The sequence below is a fragment of the Vombatus ursinus genome, unplaced genomic scaffold, assembly GCF_900497805.2.
Source record: "Vombatus ursinus unplaced genomic scaffold, bare-nosed wombat genome assembly UNPS02014793.1, whole genome shotgun sequence".
NCBI classification, from domain to species: domain Eukaryota; kingdom Metazoa; phylum Chordata; class Mammalia; order Diprotodontia; family Vombatidae; genus Vombatus; species Vombatus ursinus.
In genome coordinates this window covers 8,660,168-8,673,761 of record NW_020954571.1, presented here as the reverse complement: position 1 = coordinate 8,673,761, position 13,594 = coordinate 8,660,168, and the positions used below count along the sequence as shown (strand labels likewise).

Genomic DNA, 13,594 nt, shown 5'->3' with positions numbered 1-13,594 from the left:
TTTTGGGTGAGGTAATGATTTAAGTTCAAATTGTAGGTTGGAGTTAGGTAGTAAAGACCTTTAAATGCCATGCAGAAGCTTATATTTGATCTTAGAGACAGTAAGGAGCTATTGGAGTAGGGCAGTGACACTTTAGGAAAATCATTTTGTCAGTTGTGTGGAGGATAGATTGAAGTTGAAAGAGGCTTGCATTGGGAAAATCAATCAGAAGGCTACTGTAATATTCCTGATGAGAGGTGATGAGGGCCTGAACTAAGGCAGTAGCTGAATAAATAGAGGGAAGAGAATGGATGCAAGAAATGTGGAAACAGAAACAGAAAGCATTGTCAGCCAACCCAATTGGATGGGTGTGCTGTGTGACAGAGAGGAGTTGAGAGAATGATAGCAAATTGGGAACCTATGTGACTAAAACAATAGTGGCTTCCTTAACAGAAAGAAGAAAGTTTGGGAAAAGAGTGGAATTTGGGGGTAAGATAATGCATTCTCTTTTGGTCATGATGACTTTGAGATGTTAATGGGATATCCAGCTTTAAATATCCAATAGGTGGTTAAAGATGAACTACTGGAGCTCTGGGAAGAAGTAAAAATCTAGCAGTCATCTGCAGAAATGATAATGAAATTCTTGGAAGCTGATGAGGTCATCAAGGGAGAGTGGAAAGAGGAAAGAGATGAGGACCCAGATCAGTCTTGGGATACACCTACAATGAAGGTGTGTGAAATAGATGAACAACAGCCAGTGAAGGAGCCTGAGGACTGGTCCAACACAAAGGAGAATGAAGAGAGCAGGGTCATGGCAACCTAGAGAAGAAAGAGTATTTGGAAGGAGAGGATAACCACCACTATCAGATGCTGCATACAGGTCAAGAAGGATGACAATGGAGAAAAGGCTAACAGTTTTAGTCATTGGAATTTGGCAGTGAAGAGACTGAGCCCAGAGGGGGTGGTCTGTGCTACTTGTACAGTAATATACATATAGGTGTTGCCATCATTCATGCCATATGTCCTGTGTATATTCATTGATCTTTCTACTGCACTGCATAATTCTTCAATAAGTTGGGGATGCTGTGGATGGAATTTCTGTTTGAATACATGTTGGAGTAGATGACCTCTGTACTGTGCTCCCTTTAAGTTCAGATTGTGACTCTGATTGTTAGAATTATCTAGGGTGGTGTAAATGAATAGTGTGAAAGAGTAAGTTTCTTCTTAACCTTCTTTTCTCAAGATCAAATAGTCTCTGTCCTTCCAGTCTTTTCTCTGAAAGCCTATCCAATAATTTTAATTCCTTTACTCTGGACTCTTTTTAAATTGTCCACATATTTAAAGTGTTGCTTGCCACTCAGAAATAATGGAGTTCAGTAACCCAGTGTTTGATAAACCTGAAGAGATAAATGACCTGAGTAAAAACACTCTATTTGATAAGATCTGCTATGGAAACTGGAAAGTGGTCTTGTAGAAATTCTGTATTGTCAGTCCATGACTGTCAGGTGAGTAGCATGCCTCATCAGCAGTCTTCTAGAACTGTGGTTGGTCATTTCATTGATTATAGTTCTCAAGTCTTTCAAAGTTATTTCTCTTCACAGTATTCTTGTTACATTGTTTTCTGCTTCTGCTTACTTCATACTGTGTCAATTTATATACATCTTTAGGGGGTGAATAGGGATAGAGGTTATTACAAAAGATAAAATAGATAGGTTTGATTACATGATATTGACAAGCTTTTGTATGGACAAAATAATGGCAGCTGGGAAAGAAAGGAAGTGGTCCACTGGTAGAAAAATCTTTGTATCAAATATTTAAATATTTGATCCTATGATACCATCATTCTTGATAAAGGTCTGATTTTCAAGATATACAGACATTTAACAAAAAAGATAGAAGACCATAAGCCATCACCAGTATGTAAGTGGTCAAAGGACATGAACAAACTATTCTCAAAATGATTGTAAACTAGTAATAGCTATATGAAAGAATGCTTCAAAGAGGCATCCTGGAGAAGTAGATAAAGCACTGGACGTAGAGTCAGGAAGACTTCAATTCAAAGCCCACCTCAGACAGTTGCTGTATCACGTTGGACAAGTCACTTACTCTATCTGTCCCTCATTTCCCTGATTTGTAAAATAAAGGGTTGGACTTGATGGCCTCTAAGGTCTCTTCCAGCTCCAAATCCATGATCTTATAATTCTGTGAAATCATTAATAGAAAGAAAATGTAAATCAGAATAACCCTGAGGTTTCACCACACACCCATCAAATTATCAAAGATAAGAAAAGATGGATAGTCTTTGTTGTGGAGTCATAAAAATACAAACAATGCTAGTGCATTGTTGGTGAAACAATTTATACAGCTGTATGGAAAGCAATTTATAATTGTGCAAAGAAAATGATTGCAATGTCCATAAACTTTGACTGAGAGAGATCCCACTGCTAGGCATCTACTCCAAAGAAATCAGTGGCAAAAGGGAAGACCCCGTATACACCAAAGTTTTTATAACAGTGCTTTTAATGGTAGCAAAGAACTGGGAATAGTAGATGACTGTTGGGGAATTGTTAAACAAATTGTGGTACATGAATATTATGGCATATCACTTTGCTGTAAGAAGCTGTGAACATAATGAATATAGAAAAACATAGGAAGACTTACGAATTAAGGCAAAGTGAAGTAAGTAGAACCAGGAAAGCAATATATATGTAGTGTAAATGGAAAGAACAATGCAACTGAAATGGAATACTACAAAATCATAATGACCAAATTTAGCCCTAAAGAAAAAATGAAAGAAGACATCTCTGCCTATCTCCTTTGCAGAAGAGTGGGGTAGGGGGGATTAGGTTGACCTGAGAAGGTGGAATTCAGCATATAAAATCAGATTTTAAAATATGTTGGTTTATTTTGTGGAGCTTTTTTTTTCTTTTTTCCTCTTTTAAAATTATTTATTATAAGGAATGACTCCCTGAGAAGAGAGGGTTGGAAGTATTCTGTCAAAAATGTCAGTGACATAAAAACAAAAGATATAAATAAAAATTTATTTTAAAAATTAAAGTGTGGCTTTTAAACTCCACGTATTATGGTATTAATATAGTATTAATGTGTAAAAACAAAAGATACTAATAAAATTTATTTTTAAGAAAATGTGACTTCCAAAGTAGACACAAAGTAGTATTAATGTTAGCCCATGTCAGTATTGTCTTGCTTTATTTGGAAGAAGTTCTTCTTGGGTGTGCCTTCATACTTAGGAAGAGATTAGAGATAGCTATAATTTTGCCTTCAGTTCATCAGTGATTTGTAGATGACCTGCAGAAGATCATTGGATTGATTGGCTATTTCTTGGCAGTTCTCCAGAATGCTTTTTTCAGACCAATTAATCCGATAGGCAACAAGCATTTATTATTTGTTATGTGCCAGGCTGTGTACCAAGTGTTAGGGAATACAAAGAAAGGCAGTTGATAGTTTTATGACTTAACCTGAAAAGATTTGAGCACATAGATAAATATTCTTCTGAATGACAGAATATTGACTGTGACTTTTCATATTAGACGTTGGAGCTTAATATTAGTAATTTAAGTTAATTTTGTTACTGGTAATAATAGCTAGCATCCATATAGTGATTTAAGGTTTACAGAGCACTTTACACATTTTATGTCATTTGAGCTTTACAACAGTCCTGGATGAGAGGTGCTATTGTTATCCTCTTTTTACAGATGAGGAAACAGAGCCTCAGAGAAATGAAGTGCCCACAGTCACATAGCCAGGAAGTGTCTGAGGCAAGATTCAAACTCAGTTGTTCCAGATTCGAAGTCCAGCACTCTGTCTACTTCTCCATGGATGTCAAATACAAAGCCTATGGGCCAGTGCAACTGACAACCCTGCCATATGCCCCCAACCAGATTAAAATGTAATTGGGAAATATTTAACAAAATAAAAAAAAATTCAGAACAACATAGATGATGTTAACATGTGGTTTTCTAAGTCAATATATACAGCCTACAAGGATCCTTATATATGGTTTAGTGGCCCCCATTTCTATTTGAGTTTGACACCTCTGTGCTACATAGTGTATTTGCTGATATCTGTATGTGTAACAACATAATATGTGCCAGCAGAGAAGTTAGATCCATTTTTTGATAATCTTCAAAGATATGGATTAATATTATAACAAATGCCCATTAATGAGCACTTATCAGCATTAGCCCATGATTTGAGATATAGCACTTTAAATTTAAAGTAGTATGTAATAATAGGTTATATGATATACACTAGTGTTAACCCTCCAAACCATATCCAGTCCAATCTTGAATTCTTGTGTGCTTTCTTTGGCAAGCATAACTGAAGATCTTGTTACTTAATATGCACGATGCCCTGAAGATTTATCCAAGTTTAAGTAATTACAAGATAGACTAAAAAATGCACTCAGCAGCAAGCAAATACTGCTTTGCTTCATGAGCCTAGTGCTGCTGTCAGTGCTTCCTGACCCTGGGGTTCCCTTGTAGCAGATGGGGCTACCCTCTCCCTCCAACTATAGTATCAAAACAAAGCAATTGAAACTGGAGTCCAGCAAAAGAGAAGGGTATGATGGGCATCCTGCTGTGGTCTAGTGAATGATATTTTAAAAGGAAAATATGTTATTAGAGAAAAGGAAATTTGGAGCCTATCAAGAATTTTATTTCTGTTAGGTATATCTCCATGTATACTCTTCATTAGTTCAAATGTATTTTGAATCCATAGTATTTCTGCTGCTGTACAGTGTTATGCATTGGTACCCAGAAGACACAGTAATAACTCCCCAAAGAGGTAGAATGAGGAGGCAGCTTGCTGTTGTGACAAGGTTACTATACCTGGGATCATGAGGCTTGGGCTTAAATCTTGACTCCCACACTTAAGTAACTGTGTGATCTCAAGCAAGTTGTTAATTTCTCTGAACCTCAGTTTTAGACTAATCGGAGGAATAAATAAACCTCTGGGTTCAGTGCATCTGTAAAATGGGGATATGTTAACCACATCCCTCACCGGGTGATTGTATGTGTGTGCAATTATTTTTAAGCTTTATTGTATAGATAGAAATTACATTATTTATTATTTGGTGGTAGTGGTGGTGGTGGTAGTAATAGTAATATTAGGGCAAATTTTCACCCAATTTACCACACAAAAATCCAAAATGTAATAAATTCCTCCAAAGTCTGACATCATATGGTGTGCTTTTCATTTTATCCTGTGCAATTAGTTTATAAAAGTCCACTTCCCACATGCTTTATTACTGTTTTGAATAGTGTATAAAGCTACCTTATGTCTGAGAAGAATAAAATAATTTAGAACCTAGATATAAAGTATTAAAGCATTGTTCCTTTAATAGAGTAAACATACTGTTTATTCATCCCTCTGATATTTGTTGAATTTAGCCTGCATTGATGGCACTAGTAGAGGTAATTCCACTGGAATTTCTGCATTATTCAACAGCATTCTTGAGACATAGGATGTGCTTTGGCATAAGACTTTGAGTGGAATTCTTCCTTATGCAGCAGGATTCCCAAGCCAGAGATTTGGAGAAACCTCAGGATGACGTGAAGACAAGTTAAGAAGTAGAGTGTTTCAGATTTATTGAGAAAGCAGACACTCCACAGCATGAATTAATGTATTAATGTGAATGCTATGATCAGTATTTTTAAACTGATGTTGCTGGTTTTCATTTTTAAGTTAACAGATTGCTGTTTTAGCTTCAACTTTTTAAGTTAAAAGGGAAATGCTCCAACATATGCTAGAAACCTGTTACACCATAGATTTTATGAGTCAAATGAGAGGCATTGTGGATTAGTGGAAAGAGTTTTGATTTGAAATAAGAATGCCTGAGTTAAAATCCTGGCTAAGATAGTACTTACTTGTGTGACCTTTTTGGCCCCCAGTTTCTTTTTTTAATGAAAGATTTGGACTAGATGATAAATATTAGTATTTCTCACTGTTGGAGTAATTCAGCATATTTCTCACAAGAGCAAGCATGACACTCATCAAGTTTTAGAGCATATGGTTAGGAGAGCTAGATGTGATTTAAAAAAAAATTGTTGGGTTTTGGAATGTGGTTCTTTTAAAGTATTAAGACAATTTTTATTGCTTCATTTTGCCTTAAAAATTTGTCTCTAATAGTATCTGAATATTTTACTATGGGGAGAAAAATAACAGGACACTGGGCAACAAATTTTGAGATGTTGGAGGACAGCTGGAAAGCTAACGGAAGTCTGGTAGTTTTCTGCCTTTCTGTATTGCCTAGGTAATGAAGGAGTTAAGAATCCACCCACTTGAGCTTCTGTGGGCGTTACTAGCCTGCCTGATGTCATGAAGTCAGACAACCCAAGCCTGAAGGGGGCCCTTTGTTGGCAATTTAACCAAGCACTTCTTTCTGACTCTACTGAGTGTTCAGCGGCCTGAGAATGAGGCGCGGATGGCAGTTTGGGAGCTGCCATAAGGAATAACTGCTTTCAACTTTGTTGGGGTTTTTTTCTCCCGCCAAAAGAAGTTCCCCAAAGGAAAAAGAAGCTGTTTCACTTAAGTTACAGGCAACATGGACACAATGGAGGAGCCCCATTTCAGGGCACTTTAATGATCCAAAGAGTGGTGGATTGTTTAACCTTCTCAAAAGGATTTTTCTGTGAGACTGGTCCAAGAAAAAGGACGGGTAGGGGAGGGAGGAAAAACACATATCAAGGACGCTCTCTAACAAATGAAAATGTTGGAGATTTGTTTGAAGTTGGTGGGTTGCAAGTCAAAGAAGGGACTTTCCTCTTCCTCCAGCTGTTATTTGGAAGGTAAGTTCAAGGCTCTGATAGCTTTTAATTGGATTCAGAAGACAGACTTGGGTTCTGAAGGCCTAGGGTCTGGATTCCTGAACTCTGGAATCCAGTTTGCTTAGGCCTCTCCCTAGCCAGCCCCACGGCCCTGCTTTGTGAGAACAACCTCATTGCGTGGATGTAACCTCCCAGGATATAAATGAAGAAAGGATTTTAGTTCCTACAATCATTTCAGTTAGTTTGTAATTTGTGATGTGATAGCTGTTTCACTGGAGTTTCTGGCAAACGTTTTTAAATGAGGGAGTTTTGATAAAGTATATGGGATAGTCTTGTCAGATAGCCAGACTTAGGTAATTTTAACTGTTAATAAATAATTGCAAATTAAAAGTGTGAATCTATGTTTGTGAAAACGTGTGATTTGCATTAAGCATCCTCTGCAGGGAGGACATGGCTATACCATTTATGGTTGCAGAATTTCAAGTGCTCTTTCTGATCATCCAAGAGTGGATGGGGGAAAACCTCATCCCGTTCTTATCTACAAGCCGTGAATTTGGTTGGAGGAATAACTTTATTATGCTGGGGAAGAAAGATAAATGATCTAGAAAGGAATTACAAATGAGTCAAAGTACTTGGAAAAAGTATATGTTCTAATTTCTTTCAGTAACAAGGCCTAGTGCCAGGAGCATTTCACTTTTGTTTTTCTCCCCCATTTCTTTTTTCTTTTCCCTTGCTAGCTCCTTTCCCCTTTCTTTGTCCTCTTTTAGCTTTAAAAAGGTGGAAGACTTGGAAAAAGGAAATTGACCTCTGTAAGTAGTGGCTGGTGTGACATTAACATCTCTGTGAAAATTGATGGCATATTATGATTGTTAATAATGATTTCATTATCATTGGATTTTGGAGATAACAATATAGTATCATTCAGAAGTCAGGAGTTTGGATGAGAGGATATGATCTCTTGAGATTCCTTCCAGCTCTCAGACAAAATCCTAGGATTTTAATCTTGTTGAATGTTAATTATCTCTTTGGAGCCAGAATTTTTCATCTTTGTATTCCCAAAGCATATCACAATGCCCAGCACATATTAAATGTTTAAGAAATGGTTAGTGATTAAAATGGAATAAAGTAGTAAAAGAGAGCAGCTTTTTAGTAGAAGTGGAATTTTGTTGGGGCCTATGAAGTTGTCTAATTTTTAGATGTATTTCCATTAAATTTTTGGTGGAAATTAAGGCTTCATTTATTTGCTATCCCCAGTTTCTGTCTGAATCCTTGCCTGTACTAGATTCTAAATTTCAGTGAGATAGGTGAAAAATGTTTATTTTTATGGAAACAGGATGAGCACAGCTGTTTCATACACTAGTTTGATGTTTTTGTAAGGAGCTTACAAATCAGACAAGCTGAGAAAAATCACAGTATTTTAAGGTGATAGTTCATTTGGGTTCAAAAGTTTGCTCTGAGTGGTTATAGCTGTTCTCACTATTAAAGTTTGAGGAAACTTAGAGTTAAACTAGCATTTGTATTCCAAGTAGCAGAAAACTTTTTATCCACTCTCATTTACTCAGTAAACTTTAGAGACTAAGTATTATCTCATCAAAATTTGTTTGTAGATGAACCAGAGGTTTGGTTATGTATCAATGTACATATCAGTGGAAATGGAATAAAACTGAAGTCTTCTGACACTCATTTTCTCTACAACTTGAAAATTTCGTTGGGTAAATTGAATAACCCTAGCCAAATTTCTTGATTTGGAAATTTTAGTATCTTAGAAATTCTCATTCTAGAAACTTTGGAATTTTGAAATATCTTACTGGTATTCAATAATCTCCATAATTAAAAAAAAGGGGGGGGGACAAACTCCCTCAAAAAAAAAAAACTCTTTTCATGGTGTGGCATATTGTTTTAGGCCTAAATAAAACATTAAGTTTACTTCATCTATAAGAGTAACTCAAGTATCTAGAAAGTCACTCTTAAGAGATCTTCATATTTTAGTACTGTGTTTAGATAATGACAGGGGAATGGAATCAATGTTTTTGTAGTTGATTTGAGACCATTTAAATCTCAGTGATAATGACTTAAGAAATGTTAAGGTCATTAGTTGCTTGAGGAAAATGGTTGCCAACAGCTGGGTAAGTAATCTTACCTTTGCATTTTCACTAATGTTTCCAGTCATACTATAGTGAATATGTTTTCATACTTGTTCAAAGGATGAATGAGTATTGGTTGAGCATTTTATTCTGTGCTTGGCCCAGAAGTGTTTCTTAGTTTACTGATTGATGAAGCACAATCAAGCACAATTACATCTTTCATTTCTTCTCCACCGCAGGTAAAGCAACTTGAACTGTTTATACACAGTTCCATCAATCTGAAAAAAGAATATTTCTCTTCAAAACAAAAATGTTCTTTTGAATCCAATTTGCACTATTATTATTATGAATCACTTTTCTCCAGGAAAAAAAAATGTAGCATATCAGTGGTACCCTTAAAATTCCTGTAACTGATGCCAGAAATAAGAGGATTCCAACAGGAATAGAGGAGGGAGAGAAAGGAATATAATACCAGTAAAAATTGTACACCTTTAGCAGTTGATTTGTAATGCCTAACTTCATGGCATGTACACTTAGTTTTATCTCTGTGACATTTGAGTCATGTAATCCCTGGCCCATTCAGTTTTCCAGTGGTATTTTGAAACTTTTCTTTTCACACTTTGAACTAATTTTTATCATTTAAATTTGTTGTGCATGAACTTGAGTGGCTATTATGATACATTTGTATTATGTAAATCAGTAATTAATAACAATTCAACCAATTCTTTGAGAACATTACAAACACTTTTACAAAGGACCACTTTAAACTCATCTTTTTACAAGTAACTGCTAGTTTTATGTGGTAGCAGCAACACAATCACATTTCTCAGAATAAAACAAGAATTTATTAAATGCTTACTATGTGCCAGGCACTGTGCTCAGTATCTCTTTTTTAATTAATTAAAGGAAAATTCCCATGTAATATCAGAGAAAATTAGGGAAATTGCCTAATTTTGCTAATGAGAAAACCAATTGATCTGTTAGTCAGTCAGAAAACATTTAAGTCCCTACTATTTGCTAGCTATTCTTTTCGTCATCAGAAAGATATGGCATCTTAGAGCATTAAAACTAGAATGGGTCTTAGAACTGTTGGAGATTCAATACAGAACATTTAGCCCAATCCAGTCATTTTTCAGATGAGGAAATAGTCCCCAAAAGGTGAAGTACTCACTCAAGGTCTCTTGACTAGTTTGTGGCAAAAATGTGGCCTCCCTCCGTCCATCTGTCAGTCTTCCTTCAGCCACATTGCACTGGAATGGAACGCTGTTGGGTGGTTTCCCTGAAGAACACCACCCCAGAGTGTGGGTTGGAGTGGGGAATTCAGGAAACTGCTTTCTCTCACCTTTAATCTACTAGCTGTGTTACCTTGGGCAAATCACTTTCCCCTTTTTGGGTCTCAGTTTCCTTGTCTGTCAAATCATGAAATTATCTGTTCTGCTTCCCTAATTAGGCTATTGAGGATATCAGATATTGCTTGTGAAAATACTTTTTAAAACCATAAGACTATACAAATTGTAAGCTGATATTATATAGAATTTTGACTCCTTTGGGCTTTAAATATATTGTATTTTTTAAAAGAAATTCTTTAGTATTTAGCAGTGTTGACATTAAAGTTTTCACTTTCAGTTGAGTTACTCAGAATTGAGCTAAATTGTCCATGTGTTATTATATAGAAATTATTCATTTTCTAACTAATTTTGATGCATATAATTAATACTTCCTGTCCTTGGTTTTAAGCTGGAAAGTTTCCTATCCCTCTCCTGACCCTCATTTTTTCTGATGGTAAATATTTTAGTTAGGGATAGGGAAAAAATCACATTGGCCTACATTTCACATTTTAGATATTCTCTGCTCCCTTCCACAAAACATGTCCACAAACCCCAAACATTTGAACCTGTAGATCAAACTGCTTTCTTAGTGTGAAATTAAGTCACAGCAGTTTAGAAAATGCAGCCCTTAGAATTGAAATAGGAACACAAAAAAACGAACTACTAACACTTTTTTTTTAAAACCACTACAAATATTGATGTCCAAATGCTGCATTTAAATGTTGTATGTTAAGTGATTTGATTCCATCCCCACCCTCATATCCCAGGACTAAACAACATCAGCAGTTTCTTAGTTTAATTGTATTAAATTGGGTATCCTTGAAGAAATAAATTGCACTTTTAGACCTAGGCCCTTAGGAATAAAAGAGCTCAAAGCTCTACTTTTTGTCACTAGAGAAGACATGAGTCTTTTCTAAGTTGTCCCTGTTATTTAAATTGACTTTTAAATTCTACTTTCTCAACTAAAAAGTAAGACATTTTTGTTGTTCTCTATGTGAGAGAGCCTCCTTCCCTTCTGACTTCTAGTCTGGTTCTTTGTCTTGTAAGTTTGTAGCTGGTGTTTATGTTCAGTCTTTGTGATAGTCTGCTCTTTAAATGAAGCCAGTAAAACCAGGGTTGCTGCCTGTTGGCCTTTCCTTTTAGGACTGTGATAAAGGAAGTTTGTGTGGTTTCAATATAAGTGCAGATCTTAGTTCAAAATTCAGATGGAGGCCAACTAGCACTACTTTTTTGCTTCTGTATAACCAGAAATCATGGATTTTCCTTTTCCCTTCATCATTATATTGCATTTATGGTTACCCCATCACTTTAAAGGTCTTTATAGTGATTTGGCCCTCACCAGTACCAAGGCCAAAACCTGGGAAACAAAACTATATATTGAACACCATTGTATTTCAAAGCAGATTTTGAGACAGAGTTTTGCCTAATGGATAGAGAACTGACTTTTTAATCCAGAAGATCTGGGTTCAAGTTCTGCTTCTAACAGACTGGCTATGTGACCCTGAGCAAGTTATATACCCAGTGTCTCAGGTAACCCCCTGAGAATGGTAGTTGCAGAACAGTTACTAATCTTCATTGATAGAGGAAATTTCTTATCTGGGGGGGTTCCTTCACATCGATAAAATTGTTTCAGATTAAAAAAAAAAACCCAAAACCATGAATTGACAAGTTGTTGTTTATTTGTGTCTGACCCTTTGTGACTCTGTGGACCATACTGTCCGTGGGGTTTTCTTAGCAAAGATACTGGAGTGGTTTGTCATTTCCTTCTCTAGTGGATTAAGGCAACTAGAAGTTAAGTGACTTGCCCATGGTCACATAGCTGGTAAATGTCAGAGGCCATATTTGAACTTGGGTCTTTCTTGAGTCCAGGCCTAGTAGTCTATCCACTGAGCTGCCTAGCTGCCTGAATTGACAAGTTACAGAATCTGAAATGCTTGCTGTTATGGAAAATTAGTTCAATTAGGTAAATGAGCCTAATTAAGTATTAATAGGTAAAATAGGTAACCGTACACTATGCGGAAATTGAAAGCAAGGTAACCACTATCCCAGTGTATCAAGTCCCAAATGACTACAGTCCAAATTGAAAGAAAAGGAAATGTATAATGAATACTTTCAAACTATCATATGGCTAACATAAGGGAGAAAGTGATTTTAATCCTTTACAAATGGTTTATGGGAGAATGAAAATATTTTCATGCATTTCAGGAAATAACAGGCCAAATCTTGAACTGGTGACTAGATAAGGACTATTTCAACTTGACTCCAACTTAAGCTCTAATTGGGTCACCCCAACAATACAGTCATGTTTTAGAGATCCTTTCTCACATCCTGCCTTATGTCCCTCATAGAGCAACTAAAGATGACAGCTGGAATGGATGGACCCTAAAGGTCATCTAATCCAGGGCTTCTTAAACTTTTTCTACTCATGACCTCTTTTGAGTTTCAGGCATGGCTAGAGGATATGTGTAGTGCAAAGTGTGCATGCTTTGTGCTTGGGATAAAGGCTGCAGTAAAGTTGTACAATGCAACACAGGCAATCACTGCCAGAAACACCTCTGATTCATTACGCATTTGATTTTTAATTCATTTTTGATTCTTGTGCATTCAGAAAACTTTTACTGTTGCCAAATTTTTCTTAACTTCATATGGGGTCTCAACCCACAGAAGCATTGATAACTTCCTCACTTTACAGATGAAGAACTGAGGCCAAGAGAGGTTACGTGACTTGCTGAGGGTCACGCAGGTACATAGAGCCAGGATTTTACCATAGTCCTCTGTCTTCAAATCCACTGCTTTTTCCAATACTTCATACCTAAGTGCCTAACTTAAAGGCATATTAGAATGTACTCCTGGGTTTATAAAGTATGGTTTGGTTTAGTTTTATGGTGAAGTGTTGGGGATTTTTTTTAATAAGTGCATAATCTTTTTGAATCAAGTGAAATTTCCTTTACAAGTCTAATTTTTAAGTGTTTTGTCTTGGCCAAAGATAACTTCAGAGTTCCCTTCCCAGAGTAGATATGCTGTTTTGTCTTTTATTTTTGCTTGTAGCTCCTTCTAGTAATTATTGGCTGCTTTTCTAGCGAGTTTTATGCTGTTGGGGGGTTAGAAATGATTTTTTAAGATTATTTAATAATTGTATGGCACTTTACTTATGTTGTTTTATTTGATCTTCACAGTGAAAGTAGGTAAGGATTATTATCCGAGTTTAGCAGATGAGGAAACTTTAGGTTCACTGAGTAACTCACCTAAAGTCATAGAGCTACTAAGTGGCTCTTTTCACTACGTGGCATTGCCTTACCTTGATTAAATATACTAATTGCTTCTGAATAAACACAGTAACATGATCAACTCTGTCACTAATAATACAAATTTATGCTAGTTCCATGAGACTGGGATAATATGTAAGCAAAAAAAG

General features: G+C 36.1%; 1 protein-coding gene across 2 annotated transcripts in view; it reads left to right on the top strand.

Moving 5' to 3' along the window:
* ABL1 (ABL proto-oncogene 1, non-receptor tyrosine kinase) overlaps positions 1-13,594 on the top strand; it is a 202,824-nt gene that overhangs the window by 132,267 nt on the left and 56,963 nt on the right. The window contains exon 1 of one of the 2 annotated variants that reach the window (XM_027869465.1): positions 6,368-6,788. The exons of the other annotated variant lie outside the window; for it this stretch is intronic. Coding sequence (XP_027725266.1) covers positions 6,704-6,788 — 85 coding nt within the window. The 5' untranslated portion in view covers positions 6,368-6,703. Of the gene's footprint in view, positions 1-6,367; positions 6,789-13,594 lie in introns of those variants that run through there. 2 annotated transcript variants of the gene reach the window in all.